Here is a 15,895-nt window from a genome sequence, read left to right on the forward strand (position 1 = left end):
GATATTCTGTTGTTACGATCTGATTTTTGTAAAGATTGTATTCTCCACACTTTGTGGAACTGTATGATGGCTTATTTAAAGCTTGTAATAAGGTTTTTGTGGGCAAAAAATTCAACTTTGTTGCGTGAAAGAAAAAATGAATCTTATGAAATTAATGACGTATCTTAAATGAATAAAGTGTAAATTTATGCATGTATTAGTATGAAAGAACCACCTTATCTCTCTTTTTCATTGGGCCTTGGATGTCTCCACCAACAACCTAGACCCACGTGTGTATATACTTGACCACAATAGCCATAAGGCCCATAACGCTTCACTAATCTCACACACAGTAAATAAGCAAAATCCCACGTGGCTCCGTATGATTGGATTTTGTAATTGCTTCTACGTCACAGGCTGTCATTTTTAAAAGACAGCGAGCAGATTCGCGGGAAGAGAGCGCGTGGGGATGTATAGCCTCGCGCTTGTTGGCTGTTCCGTAATTATCGTTAGTGACTGAGGGTATTAATGGAATATTCTCTGTAACGTATGAACCCCCATTATAATATTTTCCGCTGCTTTATTTAATTTTTTTTTTTTTTGTTTTCTTTACTTTGTTCCCTTTCTTCTCTCTTCTCTTCCGTCGCCTTTCGAAGGTTGGGGAAAGGCCTTCGCAGAAATTAAAAAAAAGCTAGAGAGAGAGAGAGAGAATGAATGTCAATGTTCGTATAGTAAATTAGGGTTTCCTATTTGATTTCGCCCCCTTTCGAGAGCTCAATCTCCCGCCTTTTATTCGTCTCCTTCCTCCTCTTGCTCCAAAACCCTAACTTTGCTTCGTTCGCTATACTCAATTCCTCGGATCGATTTGGTGCTGGACGTGGAGGAATCAGTGATGGGCGCCCCGGATAAGCCGCAATCTAATTCCAATTCGATGCAGGTGCGTCTCTAGCTCTCGCTCTCGCTCTCTCGCTTTGCTTTGTTCGGTCACTTGATTCGAATTAGGTTTTTCTCGATTAGTAGGGTTTCTTGTAGAGAGCTTACCCTTGTTTTGTTTATATTGCTGAGGAATAAGCTTTGTTTATTTTACTGTTTAATTCAATTTTGTTGAACTGGGTTCAATTGTGAGGAAACGAATGTTTTATTTCCTCATTAAAATGTGGGACAGCCTCCTCACTCTTGTGTAATTTGTTCAGAGAGTGAAGGTGTATCATTTGAATGAAGATGGTAAATGGGATGATCGAGGAACTGGGCATGTGAGCATCGATTACGTCGAGGTCCGTTTTGTGATTCTAATTGAGTTAAACTCTATTCTGTTAGCACTTATTCTCTTAATAAATGTTGGAGCTTGTGGCGTAATGGGGATCCTATATGTGTTGCAGCGTTCTGAAGAACTCAGTCTATGTGTAATCGATGAAGAAGATAACGAGACGTTGCTTGTGCATCCCATCAACACTGAGGATATTTACAGGAAGCAAGAAGGTAGAGTTTGGGTTTTATCAGCTTTTGATATCTTTGGGATATCTGTTTTTTTCTTCTAATAAGTGGTATTTGTGTCGTCAATATACAGACACGATAATCTCATGGAGAGATCCAGAGCGCTCAACAGAATTGGCTTTGAGCTTTCAAGAGACTGCGGGTTGCTCTTATGTATGGTTAGTGAAGAAAGTACTCCTGTTATTTTCTTCTCATCCTTCTTTTTTTTTACATATTGCAATTGTCTTGACTGTAAATGTGGTGTTTGAATATTCAGGGATCAGATCTGCACTATGCAACGAAACTTGTATGTCAGCTCTCTGAACAGTAAGAACTTTCTCCTTGAGTATATTTATTTGATCTTTGTTAATCGTGATTTGCTTCTTCTATTTAGTAGTATAAGCTTATTCTATATGTTCGGTTCTGTTTCACGGAAATGAATGTAGAGTGTGTTCATTTCCTGTAATAGCGATTCAAGGGTCTTAGCTAGGTTTATTGTGCCACCTTTTAGCATTTGGGAGCATTTGGATTTCAGAATATTATGTGAAGCTATGTTTTAACATTTGCATGGTGTTGAAATTGTTCTTCTTACTAATCGTGATTGTTGTCTTATTAATCTGTTATACTGTATCCTAATTTGCTTCAAAGTTTGCATTTCAATATTAGTGTACATACATTGTTTAAAAGCATTTTCATGGAGGTTTGATCGTTTAATTTTTTTTCTAAGCATGCGGTCTTCATCTTGCAAGTTTTTTATATTAACTTCTGATTTTGTAATCATCTGTGATTAAGCAGGTGAACCATTCCCTAGCCTGAATAGTGAGTTGAGGGAGCTTCCTGCTGTAGAGCTTACTACCCTTCCCCTAATACTGAAGGTTAGGATTCTACTGCCCTTATTCTTTATTGATATCTCACGTCTGGTGAACATGCATAATAACTTGTAAATATGAAGGCATCGCTTTTAACTTTTAAGTGTTCTCTTCTCGAATGTTTTGAACTGCCTTTTTTCCTCTCGTTGTCCTCTATTTCAATCCATTTGTGTTGCGCCTTCCAGAACTACAACAGATGTTTATGCCCTGAAAATCTTTTCATGTTTATTAATAGTGTCGTTGATGCCTTGAATTTGTTCCTAGGTTTTTGTTTTCCAAAAAGATTTATTATATCTTTTTTATCTTCCTTGCAGATTGTTACAGAGAGCGGCATGTCAGATCAGATGCGTCTAACTGAACTTATATTGAAGGATGTAAGTTATAAAGTATTCTTGTCCTGGCCAGTTCAATTTAGTGTGATATGCTTGCATTCTCTCTGGGAAATCTTATTCCATGCTTAAGTTTTTCTTTCATGCTGTCACTAGCACTGCGGTTATTTCATGTTTGCAAACAAGCGCTAGCAAGAACATTTCCATTGATATATTTTGAGTCTTGTTTTCTTTTATATAAAAAAATTCGTTTTAAAGGTACCCGAGTTTGTTAGTTCAGTGTCAACTTTGACTACGCAAATTCTTATAGTCTATCATGTCTTGAGAATTATATTCTGGAAACCTCCTTATACTACCTTTTCCCTTTGTGCAGCATGATTTCTTCCGGAATCTGATGGATGTGTTTAAAATATGCGAGGACTTGGAAAATGTTGATGGCCTGCACATGATATTCAATATTGTCAAGGGAATCAGTTAGTACTCGCATACATATCATTATCATTTCTTCCATCCACGTATTTCCAAATTATTTTCTGATTTCCAGCATATCTTATATCTTTTGTATACAGTTTTGCTCAACAGTTCTCAGATCCTGGAGAAAATATTTGGAGATGAAATGATCATGGAAATTATCGGATGCCTCGAGTGTAAGTTTAAACTCACTAATTGAACATAGATGATACCTTAGTCCTCTAGCTGTTGGATATATGTATTACAGGCCTTTTAGATATTTACACTGTTGAGGAATCTTCTTGTGGTTTCATATACTTTGTCGTACTGGGACATCGAATTTTCATGTTTCCGTGGTTATTAGGTGGATAGCTTCTTGCTCTTAAAGGTTTACACATGCAACAACAAATATTATAGCCAATGTGTTACTTTTTTTTTGTTATTGGTCGTTGCCTCATATTTAGTAGCTACTAGCAAATGACCTGCATGTTGACTCTCCTGATAGATGACCCTGGTGTTCCTCACTCTCAGCATCACCGGAACTTTCTGAAGGAGCATGTTGTTTTTAAGGAGGTAACATTATGTTCCCTTATGCTATTAGTTCATTTAGTTCAGGACAAGTTAGCGTAGACTGGACGTAGGGAATAGTAGAGACGGTTTGACGAGAACAGAATATGGCTACTAGAAATATTAGATAGTTTTTTTTTTGGAAAGAAAAGGATATGTTCACTGTTGGTCTGTTACAAACTTATCTTTTTAGCTACTAGTGAGGTCTGCATCTTTTTTTTACTTATACCCCTTTAATGTAGAGCAGCTGAGTCTAGAACTATAACTGAGATTTACTTTCTTTGACTTTTATAAATGTGATTAATCTAGTGAGTTCGATAAGAAGTTTTTGAATGCTGTAGTATATCCCTTTAATTTGCAGGCTATACCAATTAAAGATCCCTTAGTCCTGTCAAAGATACACCAAACGTACAGAATCGGCTACTTAAAGGTGGGATCCCATGATTTTTCTTAAAACGTTGGTGCCACTATTTCTATGGTATTTGGTCTCACCTTTTGTCACATTTTACAGGATGTTGTTTTGGCTCGAGTGCTAGATGATGCTATAGTTGCAAACTTGAATTCAGTAATCCATGCAAACAATGCCATTGTAAGTTGTTTATGGAATGGAAATCCTCTCACATATATGATGAATCCCATATTTTAGTTTAACTGATGTATATTTTCTCCAGGTTGTTTCATTGCTAAAGGACGATAGCACTTTTATTCAAGAATTATTTGCAAGGTTGAGGTCACCTTCTACATCTATGGAATCCAAGAAAAATTTGGTATTTCCTGCCTTCAGGAGGCATTTGCTATTTTGTTTTATCCCTCAATTGTTTTGTATTCTTGAAGACGTTTATAAAAGTTACTTTAGTTAACATTTAACTGGGATCTTTTTCTTTAGCCCCTATGTTGAGATGATCTATATGTGACAACAGATGGCAACAATAGATCCGTTACAAAATATCGCTTTCTAGCTGAGTTAGTCATACTGATGTGCTTTCATTCTCTAATAATATAGGTATATTTCTTGCACGAGTTTTGTAGTTTAAGCAAGAGCCTCCAAGTGGTGCAGCAGCTGCGGCTTTTTAGGTATGCACTCACCAGAAACTACATGCCAACGGTGTTGAACAGCCACTGACTTTGTAACATTTGTAGCAATTATGACATTTTTGTTATTACCCTTTCTTAATTGGCGCCCATGTTTTTTCAATGATTTCTCAGGGACCTTATGAATGAAGGAATTTTTCATGTCATAGAGGAAATCTTGCAGATTCCAGACAAAAAGCTCGTATTAATTGGGTATATGATTAATTAGACCTGATAGCTCACTGTGGATACTCTGTTTTTATTTTCTAGTAAGAAGCCTAATTGGAAATTTGCAAGCTCTATACTAAAGATAATAATTCTTGTGGATGCAGAGCAGATATCCTCGTTCTTTTCTTGACTCAAGACCCTAACCTGTTGCGTTCTTATGTTGTTCGGACAGAAGGAACCCCCCTCCTCGGTCTTCTGGTAATTTTCTGTAAGCCTTTGGATTGTTTCTTCAGTTGGGAGGCTGTTGTTTGTGTTATTTTGTAAGACTCAAGTTGTAATTGTCTCTCTTGTTTGGGTAACAGGTCAAGGGAATGATGGAAGACTTTGGTGATAAGATGCATTGTCAATTTTTAGAAATTATTCGAACCTTACTGGATGCAAATGCATTGTCTGGTGGAGCTCAGGTGCATCCTTGATACTTTCAATATCTCAATATCTGAAAATTAGAAGTGGGTGTATTTCTCCACATTGTCTGTGTACTGTTTCTTAATCCATTTATAGTCAAGCTTAGGAAGAAAACGTTAGGAGTCGTTAGTCGTTCTCTAACTTTTCACCCGGATTGGTTATTCTTGCAACCCTTGAATTAGTAGCATAAGACACTATATAGTATTTTCTTAAAATGATATCGTTATTATTTACAAAGTATTCAATGTTCTTCAAGGTATCTGCCATCTTACCCATTTCTCACTTCTAATTGTAGCTAGACATCAGGGGTTCTATTATTTTTCTAACGCATTCCAATTTTAGCAGAGAGCAAATATCATGGATATTTTCTTAGAGAAGCATATACCTGAGCTAGTGGATGTTATTACTGCCTCATGTTCTGAGAAGTCAAGCGGCATATCTGAAGGTGGAGCGATAAGGGTTCGCACAAAGCCTGAAGTCCTACTGAGTATATGTGAACTGCTGTGCTTTTGCATCATGCAAGATTCATCCAGAACAAAGTAATCATTTTGATACTTACTTTGGTAGTTTTCTGTTTCATTCTCATGCTGGAACCCATTTGATATTTTTCCTGTGCCATTTCTTCTCGTCTACAGATGCAGTTTTCTCCAAAACAATGTGGCTGAAAAAGTTCTGCAACTCACACGGAGAAAGGAAAAATACCTAGTGGTTGCTGCTGTGCGATTTGTCCGTACCCTCCTATCTGTGCATGTGAGTAGATTTTTTTGAACCATGACGATATATGCTTTCCATTTGAAATAGTTCCTAAATGCCCCCTGTAGCTAAAGAATTGCCCTTGGATAATAGTTGCCGTTGGAAGTGTATAGCATACCGTTAGCTACCTTTGATATCTATCATGACTACAAAAAGCTCATAAGATGAAAGTTTTCTTAATTGAAAAAAATGAACGTAATTGTGAAATATACTTCTATTGCAGGATGATCATGTCCAGAATTACGTTGTTAAGAACAACGTACTGAAACCGATAATAGATGTCTTTATCGCCAATGGAAACCGGTACAATCTGCTGAACTCTGCAATCTTAGATCTGCTTGAGCACATACGCAAGGTTCTTTTCTCCATCATTTTCCTTCTTTTGCTTATCTAATTGCAATTGATACTTTATTTAGTGATCCTTTATGTGTGTGTAGGGAAATGCAACTATTTTGCTCAAATACATAGTTGATACGTTCTGGGACCAGTTGGCCCAGTTTCAATGCTTAGCCTCCATCCAGGCTTTTAAGATTAAATATGAACAGGTATTGCTTTTGGATCTTGATTTTTTTTTTAAGTTTAAATTTTTTTTTGTGTGAATCTTTGTTTAACAAATGCGTCTTCAGTGCTTAGAAAGCGCCGTACCACAAAACACTGCTGATGCGGTTGATCTGAGAATAAGAGTTGACGAGCGTGCATTGGATAAGGAAGAGGAAGATTATTTCAATGAAGACAGGTTTCGTCTCTGAGTTGTTTTTTTTAATTTTTTATTGTTCTGCTTGAACTTCTCTCACACGTTTTAGCACTGACAGCGATGAAGAAGATTCTGCATCTGCTTCTAATACAAAGAAAGAAGAACCGAAGCCTCACATATCAAATGGAGTTGCTGCAAGCCCTGCTTCTTCGAGGTATAGTTGTGTTCCACAATGAAAATTCATAATATGCAATGGCTTTGTCTAATGGGTTTGCTTGCTATAGCCCGAGGTCTGGAGGCTTGGTTGACTATGAGGACGATGAAGATGATGAAGACTATAAACCTCCTCCAAAGAAACAGCCCGAAGTCTCTGAGGAGGAGGAAGGCGAGCTCCTTGGGCTGAAACGCAAATCCCCTTTCGTAGAAAGAGAACAAGAGCCTTCCAAGAAACCTCGACTGGGTAAAAACCCGAAAAGAGAAAACGTATTTGCTGTCCTTTGTTCGACGCTGAGCCAAGCAGTGCTTGCAAAGAAAAGTCAAGGCACCACTGGATCTGCAGCCCGGACTATTGTAACCAAGGAACCTGAGGACTCGAGAAGTAGTGAAGAGAATAACAGCAGCAGTTCAGATGATGAAAACCATAAAGGTGATGGAGTTGCTAGTTCCGAACACGGAACGTCAGACAAAGGAAAGAAGCTAAATGGGGAAGAATCCCTGGTAGTAGCTCCAAAATCATCACCTGAAATGGCTGTAAATGGATCCTGAGGTTATAACACTCTGGACTTGTAGTTGGCTGTGGACAGAAGGCACTCATGGGGTGCTTATAAAAGAACCCTTCAAAAGTTAAAGACTGAGAAGGAGACATAAGAAACTGCAATCAACCAATGGAAGAAGAAATGTATAGAGAGCGCCAGTTTAAGAGGGTAACAGGTTCTTCGTCCATTGTGTTTGCAGCTGGTTTTATTTATATATTCATCTTTGGAAAAACTTAAGAGTCTCTGGTCTCTGTCAAAATTGCATATTGTAAGAAAACATCATGGTCTAACATCAGCAACAAACTTTTTTTTTTCTTCTTCTAAATTCAAGTTCCTAGTGGTTTCCTTGATCGATTCTCTTTGTTCGTGGATATTCCACTCTTGCTCCTCGCTTATATTTTGACAAAGAGACGAGTGTTATGTTATTTTGGTATATGCAGCCAAAAGTGTTGTTCTTAGATTTTGTTTGTATATTGTTACAAATGAAAATAGGTGTTGCTCTACATAATCAAAGCAAATGGAAGTTAAGATTTAGTAGCCGCAACAACAAGCATGAAAAAATTGTAACGATTACAACGGATCCAAGGGAGAATGTTTACCACTAGGTCTGGCTTTTCCCGTACAAGTAATACTGTAATAGTATAATTATATTTTCCAAATACAGAGAAACAAAAGTGGCTGTAGTTTAGTGGTAAGAATTCCACGTTGTGGCCGTGGAGACCTGGGCTCGAATCCCAGCAGCCACACGTAAAGTTTTTTTTGTTGTACTATGGGCCGAATTTTGAAATGGTATGGGGTCAACAAATAAAGGCCCAATAAGGTGAAAAGGTCCGTGCAGTTCTAGCAAATATTAATCTTTACCATAAAATTACATCATTTTAATTTTAGTCATGATCAGTTATACAATTACAAAAGAAACAAAAATCAAGATTACAATAAAATTTAGTCATTTCAACTGTTATCAGCATAGATATATCTAAACTTCATGTTTTTACTGAACAAAGTAGGCGAACGTTAAAATAATACACTGACAAAAAAAACCTGTTAAGCAATTAGCAATGAATCAAAGGTTGTTGTTGCATCTTCTCTTGAATAGCCTTGTAACAAGTGAGACTGCATAGTGGTAGCTTCGACTTTGAGTCCCTGTACTTGTATGCTTTCTCGCAGTTTGGCCCCACACATTTCTCACGCGGAGGAGGATATCTAAAGAAAGATAGATCCACACAGTTCAAAACCTCACCATTCCACATATAATAATATGGTTTCTATAATATACTTGGAAGCTTTGCTTACCTGTGAGTAATCGGCTTGAAGATCTCTGGAAGGCCAATGTCTTCAGAAAACGTTAGAGTTGTTCCACTCGGACCAATCACCAATCTGATAGTGTCTGATGGGAGTGTGCTTGATCTTGTAGCTCTCTCCTGTGAATAAGAAAAGATGAAGTCAACACAAAGAGAGTAGAGTTAGCGAGAGAGAGAAGAAAACAAGCATCTGCGGTTTTTGGTACCTGAGCTCGTTCTTCCTGTTGTTTTTTAATCTTCTCCTCTTTCTTCTTTCTCCCTGAGTCTTGCCCCAGTATTTTCCTGATAGCTTCAGCCTAATGAACAAGACAAAGAAGAGTTCAGACCATCATCAGTAGGCCTGGGAATTTGAACCAAACCGAACCCGCCAAATAGAACCGAAATTTTGGTTAGTTCGGTAGGTTTTCTAACCGGTTTCGTTCCATTGGGCAATAGGTTACTTCGGGTTTCTTTTTAACAAAAATAAAATTACCCAAACCATACCAAAAGTTCAAAGTGAAGTGACCAAACTAACCAAGTTTTGAACTCAACTAACTGAATTTTATCTGAAATTAACCGAACTTAAACCAAAAAATACCCGAAATAAAAAACACTGTAGAATTTAAAAAAAACTAAACTAACTGAATACCGAACCAAACCTTATTTCAGATTAATTTGGTAAGATTTATGTTGAACCGGACTAACCGCAAACCGCAGGCCTATTCATCAGGATTGTGTTGGCACTATAAATGAACAGGTAAAAATGTAGTATTGAGCTTTACCTCAGCTTCTTGGGCAGCCTTCTCAGACTGTATTCGCCGTCTCTGCGCAGCTTCAGCCTTCTTGGATTGTTGCTCTACCTCAGAAAGCTTCTGCTTTTGTCCTGTTAATTATTTAAGGTTTACAGAATCAGCATTCACATCTTGTCAGTTACTAAACTAGAAAAATGTGAAACTCACTTTTAGAAGAGGGGCAAGGTAAGCCATCAGGAAACTCAAGAGGACCCGACCCGGTGGTAGAATACGGATCTTTTACAGACTGGAGAGCTCGAGTACGTGTAGTAGGAATGTGTCGACTAGTTGATCCTTCCATACTGAGCTTATCCCTTTCAGTGACATCATGCTTGTCTTCCACATTGACGTGGTCCCTTGTGACCCTTTTAGACTTCAGCTTTGCCAGGTATCTAATCTCCTCATCACTGTCTTGTTCTGGATCCAACAAACGTTTCTTAAGACCTTGTTTTCTCTTCTCAGACATCGATGCTCCTCTCAAAGCCTCAGAGGGATTCACTCGAGGTCCGTTTATCTCTCCTAGACGCATAGTTTTCTGCACATTAGGGATGAAACAAGTTCACACAATAAACCAATCCATAACTATTAAACAGACAAGACTTTTACCGTGGCTTTGGTATAAGTACTTGTCTCTGAGTTGGCTTGGATAGTACGAGTAACACCACCTCCAAGCTTAAGCCTCAGTTTCAATGTGTTTAAACTTGGGTTATCTTCATTGCTAGTAGCAATGTTTGGCTGTGGTGAGGGTGGTGGAAAGGTGAAACTACGAAAGCTTTCTTTTACATCGCGTGGTCGACGAATCAAAGGGCTTCTCTTTCTCCTCTCCATAAAGCCAGCTAAAGTAGAGGGAGAACCTTCAGAGGCTCGCTCCATTATCTTCAAATTTCAAGACAGCCTTTGAAAGAATTAACTGCATCAGAGTTAGTTAGTTAGTTAGTAAACAAAGTGGAAGAGAAGGCTTAAGAAGCTTCGTGAAGGTACACTCAAAGCAATTTTCAGACAAAACTAAAATCTTCAAGTTCTGTTTTGTTTCCCGCAGGTAATTTCTAAAGATTGATTAGAAACTGAGCCTACGTGCTTTGGTAGCAGCACTAAGACAAAACCAAAGTAACTGTGAAACCAGAGAGCACATATAAAGCCATCTCACATCAACACCAATTCGAGTAGAAAAAGAGAAGAGAGGAAGAGAGCTTACGTTACGTGCGGCGAGATGAAGGAGAGGAAAAAAACCCTAGATGGAGTTGAGGAGAAGAGGGAGAAGAAGGGTCTCGAAAGAGATGAAGTGTGTGGATTGGCTTTAAGTGAAGAAGGGTATATGTGTAAGTTATGTTTAGCCTCCCAAATCTTTATCTCCTCCATTTTTTCTCTCATCTCCCTTCTTCTCTTTCTTTCTTTTTTTGTTTTTGTTTTTTTTATTTCTTTTTTTTTTCTCACTTCCTTGCCGCCCCGTTCAAATGTCTCCGGCGAGACGGGCAGCGTTTCCTTGTCGGAGATGAAGTTGATAGTTACAGTTTTGGGTTGGGCCCTTAACATTTAGGCCCAATTACATGAGCCTACTAATATCATTTTGATTTGTATCCTTTTATTAACAACCAATTCTAGTCTCATACTGATACTACAGATTTATATTACTTGATTATGTAATACGATTCTACCGATTACTTATTGGCTTTCTAAATTGCATCGTTTTTTTAGGGGAAAACATAGTAGCCTAATGGTTAAGGTTTAAAGACTTCTACACCCAGATCTGGGGTTCGAATCTCAGACTATGCAAATTTATTGCAGAATTCAGGAAATCTAGGTTTCAAGTCCCGGAGAGAGCGATTTATTACTGCAGACTACGAAAAAAATGCTTAGAAGAGATCTTCAACATGGTGCAAGTAAATCCAGTCAGGCGTGGATCTTCATAGGACGGCTCAGGTGATGCAGTTAGGCGTAGATCCTCACAAGGCAGGTAGTATTGTCGGTTGTCAAATCGTCTATGTAATCTTTCTCATAATTGTAATGCCATAATAAATCAGCGTTAAAAAAAAATTGCATTGTTTTTAAAACCGGACCAATAGTCGGGTTAGATATTATAACTGGTTCGACCATCAACATTCTCGCATAGCCAAATTGAATCTCAGAGTTATTAAACTGATAAAAACCATTAAAACTATCAAAAATCTATAAACCATCTATATAAAAATAAAATTAGTTTATATTTATATTTTTTATGTTTTGGATTCATTTATATTTTAATTATGTATTATATTTACTAACATTATTTTTAAATTTATATACTAAAAATATAATAAACCAGATTATTGAACCAAATTTGATCCAGTCAACTCATATTGAACCGTGACCCAAAAAATATATGGTTCAGCTTTCGGTACAGTTTTAAAGACACTGCTAAATTGGGCTTCTACTCCAAATAAAACTAATAATATATTAAAATTTAGAATTTATTTAAATAAATCAAATTGCTTGTAAGAACTTAGTTCAACCCAATAATAGTATTTTACCCTGAAGTTCTTAAATTATATATTTGTATTTATATATAAGTATACTAAAATTCTTGGAAACCCAACAAATACTATCGGATTTTGGATATTATTGGTTGGGTTTACAAAAATTTTAGTATACTCTTAGTTAAATAATATTTAATATATATATACATACACAACTATATAACTTAAGAGTTCCATGATAAAACACTACCATTATCTCGTTTCTCTCTCTTTTTTTTTCATTTCCTTTAGTTGTTGAGATAAATATCACTGATGAAGCTGCTCTAATAGCATGATTTTATCTATTGCGTGCATACTTGTCAGCGGACGTGTTGTTCATTTTACAAAAGCTACGTACCAAACATTCTTCGCATTAGGGCTGAGACTTATCCGGGATCCACCCCCATAAGAAAATATTTATGTGGTTTACATTTATACATTTATATCACTTTGTTTCACGAGAAATGAATATCCACACATACACCAACAATATAACAACGAGGATATAGATCGATGCATGTAATATCATTACACCATAACGCCTAAACCTTCACCTCTCTTTAAAATATATATGAATACAACGTAGAGATAGCGAAACATCACATTTTGTTTTGTTTTAACAATCTCAAGATTTGAAAACGTAACGCCATATGTATATTCATCACTTGATCAACGTAGAGATAGCCAGACAATTACTAACCATCTTGTGAAGCTTATCAGCCACGTCAGCCAACGGGTTAGGCTCACCAGTCTCCTCAAACCCATCGTTACACGTGCCGTAATCCGTCATGGCCGCGCTCAAGTTAGTGTTAACGGTGGCGATGTCACTTTCCTTGACGGCGTTAATCGCGTCCTCCAAGTTCGACACCGCGTCATCGTACAGCTCCTGACAATCCGCTGCGGCTACTTTGTTGACGGTAGGCATCACCGCCTTCGTCGCGTTGATGGAAGCTTGAATGGAGAGAACGAGAACAGAGGAAGCGTCTGGTTTTATAGCAGCCGTTAACAAAGGACTAATGGAAGATTCGCATAGCTTAGGGTTATCGGTTTTGCCGCAAATGGTTTTGATCTCAGGAGGCAACAATGTTTGTTTCAGAAGAGTTGTAGCTGAACTTATAAGTGTTTTGCCAGATGGAGCCCCGGGGATTTCCTCGGGGGCCTCTGGTGACGGAGATGGAGAGTCTATATCCATCTCCGTGGGAGGATTAGCAGGAGAAATTGAATCTTCGGGAGCCTCTGGTGACGGAGATGGAGAGTCTATATCCATCTCCGTCGGAGGATTAGCAGGGGAAGTTGAGTCCACGGGAGCCTCTGATGACGGCGAGGGAGAGTCCATATCTACCTCTGGGGAGGGAGAGGGAGAGTCCGTAGTTGGAGAATCAGCAGGAGCCCTTGGTGACGGTGAGGGAGAGCTTGTGGTTGGAGCATTAGTTGGAGAAATGGAATCAGCAGGAGCCCCTGATGACGGTGAGGGAGAGTCTATATCAATCTCTGTAGGAGAACTCACCGGGATAGCGATCGTATTTTCAACTTCCGGACCCGGAGCTGGTGAGGAAGATGGAGACTCTGAAGGTGGAGAGACAGAGAGCAGAGATCTCGCAACGTAAGAATCTCTGAGCCGCACAGATTTGGACTCCACCAACGTAGAAACCGTGACGATCACGATGATGATCCAAAACGTTTTATTCGACTCCATTATTTTCTGTAACCTATTTTTTCCTCCCTTTTGAGGAAAAAAAATTGGGTTTCTTGGAAGATAAAAGAGACCAAATAATCTGTAAGAGGGATGGGGTAGTAATGTTGTGAAGGTTTTGCGTTAAAATAGGTCAAACACGTCAGCTTACCTTAACGTTCTCTCGTGTATTTTAAAACCATTCGTATTCTTCAATTAAAATTCATGATCTAAGTATAGCCTTGAAATCTGCTACACCACCATTTCAATTCTTCAATCATTGTTGACCTTTAGTTGAATTTTTTTTAAATAGCAAACTTAAGTTTGAAAGGGTTATAATGTTTGAAAAACAACATTTATCAGCTATCACTATGGAACTCATTGTTCAGAACAACCTAGCTATGGAACTCATCAAAATGTGGGATCAATGATGCAACTAATTAAGGAGACCGAGAACGGTATCGAACCAGGTTTTGAGATTTTGGGAACATAGATATTTACTAAAAATTTAATATTTTTTTTTAACAATTTGGAAACCTATACTTGTACTCCCTCCATTTTTGAATAAGTGTCATTTTAACTTAAATCTATGTAAGTTGTTATTAGTTACACTCCGACCAATAGTATTTAAGATAAATATAATTATTAAAATTATTTATAAAATCAATGCGGTTTGCAATTAATATTCGGCTGAAAGTAAGTATAATTTGCATTAGAATGGTAAAATTATATTTTTTGTGCAACAAAAAGAAATGTTAGAATGACACTTATTATAAAACAGAGAGAATATTTTTTTTTATAAAAAAAATTGAGATCTAAGACTGGGGTTTCACTAGGCTGTGTTCAGAACCGGTCCGGATCGTATGCTAAAAAACGGCTTCTATTGTATTCCGTAGGACCATAGCTGAAGGCTCTATGGTCATTTTGCTTGGATCTCAGAAGACGGTATTATAAAGACTAAAGAGATATCAGATAAATTAACTGATAACACGATTTTTGTATTAAAAAATCGATTTCTTCTTGTGAGTTGCACTACTAGGTTTCTGCGTTGTATCTATTCGTTGTTGGTACAACCTTCACGCTTTACCAATTTTGCTGCGGAGAGTATTCTCATCTCTTTCATCATTGCTAAGATTTGGACCATAGAGTACTCTTAAATACATAGAAATTATTCAATGCCCTATAATTTAAAGATTTTGACCAATGGTCGTATACCTTAGCACACTTACCTATGGTCTTACTAAATACTCTTTCTATTTCATATATTAAGTGTCACTTTAGATTTATGCACACAGATTAAAAAAACATTTAATTTTGTATATTTTCGATATGAAAACATCATTACCCATACACCTAATCATATTTCAACCAACAAAAAAATAAACTAAAAAATAAAGTTAATAAATTCTACATCGAAATGCTAAAGCGACACTTATATTGCAACAAAAATTTTTTTCTACAACGACACTTAATATGAAACGGAAGGGATATGTATTTATGCAAAAAAAAAGAAGAGTTACTAAAACGACTCTTGAGTATGAGTATGGGGCACAATCTCTTCGCGTATTCATTACTATAAAGACAACTGGAAAATTAATCGTCCTTCTTATATACATAATAGAAGCAATAACTTTGAAAACATTAACAAAAAGGAATGGGGGAGGAGCCGCAAAAAGAAAAAAGGAATGGGGAGGAGAAAGATTGATATGGGGAAAGTCTAAAACACAAACGCAAAGCAAGTTACGTTTTCAAAACGTAGATTGGGTTTGTTCAAGAAAGCGATTGAGTTTGTGACTCTGTGGCCTGTGCAACGCCGTGGTTGGTATTGCTGTCTTTTCTCCTGGAAAGAAGCCTTGCTCCTTGGGAAACCGAATTTTGATTTGATTGCAGAACGTTTTAAGAAAGAATCTAGCCAAAATTGAAAGTTTGTTTTATTCGTCTTTCTATATGTTTGTTTTAAAGATTATTCGTGTTAACACTGTAATTTCCCATAATTTATGGTTATTTACATCTCAATTTTTAGTATTTTCAGAACGTCTCAGTATTTTTTTTTCTTAATATTAAATATAAACGCATCTAACTTTGAA

General features: G+C 37.3%; 3 protein-coding genes and 1 non-coding gene across 9 annotated transcripts; 2 read left to right on the forward strand and 2 right to left on the reverse strand.

The window, feature by feature from the left end:
- The first annotated feature begins 601 nt into the window (after positions 1-601).
- Positions 602-7,923, forward strand: LOC106327646 (serine/threonine-protein phosphatase 4 regulatory subunit 3-like). Of its 5 annotated transcripts, none has more exons than XM_013765899.1 (24): positions 602-916; positions 1,173-1,253; positions 1,359-1,458; positions 1,547-1,631; positions 1,730-1,779; positions 2,245-2,327; positions 2,636-2,695; positions 3,024-3,123; positions 3,220-3,297; positions 3,606-3,673; positions 4,029-4,097; positions 4,179-4,256; positions 4,339-4,434; positions 4,671-4,741; positions 4,874-4,951; positions 5,071-5,164; positions 5,269-5,370; positions 5,714-5,910; positions 6,007-6,121; positions 6,348-6,479; positions 6,562-6,669; positions 6,751-6,860; positions 6,937-7,032; positions 7,103-7,923. In XM_013765899.1, exons 1-24 carry the CDS (start codon positions 872-874, stop codon positions 7,581-7,583), a joined length of 2,577 nt encoding a protein of 858 aa, XP_013621353.1. In that variant the 5' UTR covers positions 602-871; the 3' UTR covers positions 7,584-7,923. The 5 variants fall into 5 exon arrangements, 4 of the variants coding, with proteins under 4 accessions (XP_013621353.1, XP_013621505.1, XP_013621429.1 ...); XM_013766051.1 differs by having other exon boundaries at positions 5,717-5,910; XM_013765975.1 differs by having other exon boundaries at positions 2,248-2,327.
- A 324-nt stretch (positions 7,924-8,247) lies between these two features.
- On the forward strand, positions 8,248-8,319 carry TRNAH-GUG. The gene has a single exon. It is a non-coding gene; the product is annotated as a tRNA-His (tRNA).
- Positions 8,320-8,466: 147 nt separating this feature from the next.
- Positions 8,467-11,059, reverse strand: LOC106327923 (INO80 complex subunit B). The gene is made up of 7 exons (XM_013766242.1): positions 10,840-11,059; positions 10,251-10,554; positions 9,813-10,179; positions 9,636-9,736; positions 9,081-9,170; positions 8,867-8,994; positions 8,467-8,776 (listed from the first exon to the last, which is right to left on the reverse strand). Exons 2-7 carry the CDS (start codon positions 10,515-10,517, stop codon positions 8,626-8,628), a joined length of 1,104 nt encoding a protein of 367 aa, XP_013621696.1. The 5' UTR covers positions 10,518-10,554; positions 10,840-11,059; the 3' UTR covers positions 8,467-8,625.
- A 1,613-nt stretch (positions 11,060-12,672) lies between these two features.
- LOC106297101 (predicted GPI-anchored protein 58) lies at positions 12,673-13,935 on the reverse strand. 2 transcript variants are annotated; one of them, XM_013733392.1, is made up of 2 exons: positions 13,371-13,935; positions 12,673-13,295 (listed from the first exon to the last, which is right to left on the reverse strand). In XM_013733392.1, exons 1-2 carry the CDS (start codon positions 13,830-13,832, stop codon positions 12,798-12,800), a joined length of 960 nt encoding a protein of 319 aa, XP_013588846.1. In that variant the 5' UTR covers positions 13,833-13,935; the 3' UTR covers positions 12,673-12,797. The 2 variants fall into 2 exon arrangements, with proteins under 2 accessions (XP_013588846.1, XP_013588837.1); XM_013733383.1 differs by having other exon boundaries at positions 12,673-13,935.
- Between the last annotated feature and the right edge of the window lie 1,960 nt (positions 13,936-15,895).

This window comes from Brassica oleracea, chromosome C1 (assembly GCF_000695525.1).
Source record: "Brassica oleracea var. oleracea cultivar TO1000 chromosome C1, BOL, whole genome shotgun sequence".
In the NCBI taxonomy this organism is placed as follows: Eukaryota; Viridiplantae; Streptophyta; class Magnoliopsida; order Brassicales; family Brassicaceae; genus Brassica; species Brassica oleracea.

Coding starts and splice junctions, on each gene's coding strand:
- LOC106327646 (XM_013765899.1), top strand. CDS start 872: ATGGGCGCCCCGGATAAGCCGCAATCTAATTCCAATTCGATGCAG. Junction 3,124..3,219: donor CAATATTGTCAAGGGAATCA/GTTAGTACTCGC, acceptor TTTTGTATACAG/TTTTGCTCAACAGTTCTCAG. Junction 5,371..5,713: donor CATTGTCTGGTGGAGCTCAG/GTGCATCCTTGA, acceptor TTCCAATTTTAG/CAGAGAGCAAATATCATGGA.
- LOC106327923 (XM_013766242.1), bottom strand. CDS start 10,517: ATGGAGCGAGCCTCTGAAGGTTCTCCCTCTACTTTAGCTGGCTTTATG. Junction 10,180..10,250: donor GTACTTATACCAAAGCCACG/GTAAAAGTCTTG, acceptor CCTAATGTGCAG/AAAACTATGCGTCTAGGAGA. Junction 9,171..9,635: donor AGGCTGCCCAAGAAGCTGAG/GTAAAGCTCAAT, acceptor CTTGTTCATTAG/GCTGAAGCTATCAGGAAAAT.
- LOC106297101 (XM_013733383.1), bottom strand. CDS start 13,832: ATGGAGTCGAATAAAACGTTTTGGATCATCATCGTGATCGTCACGGTT.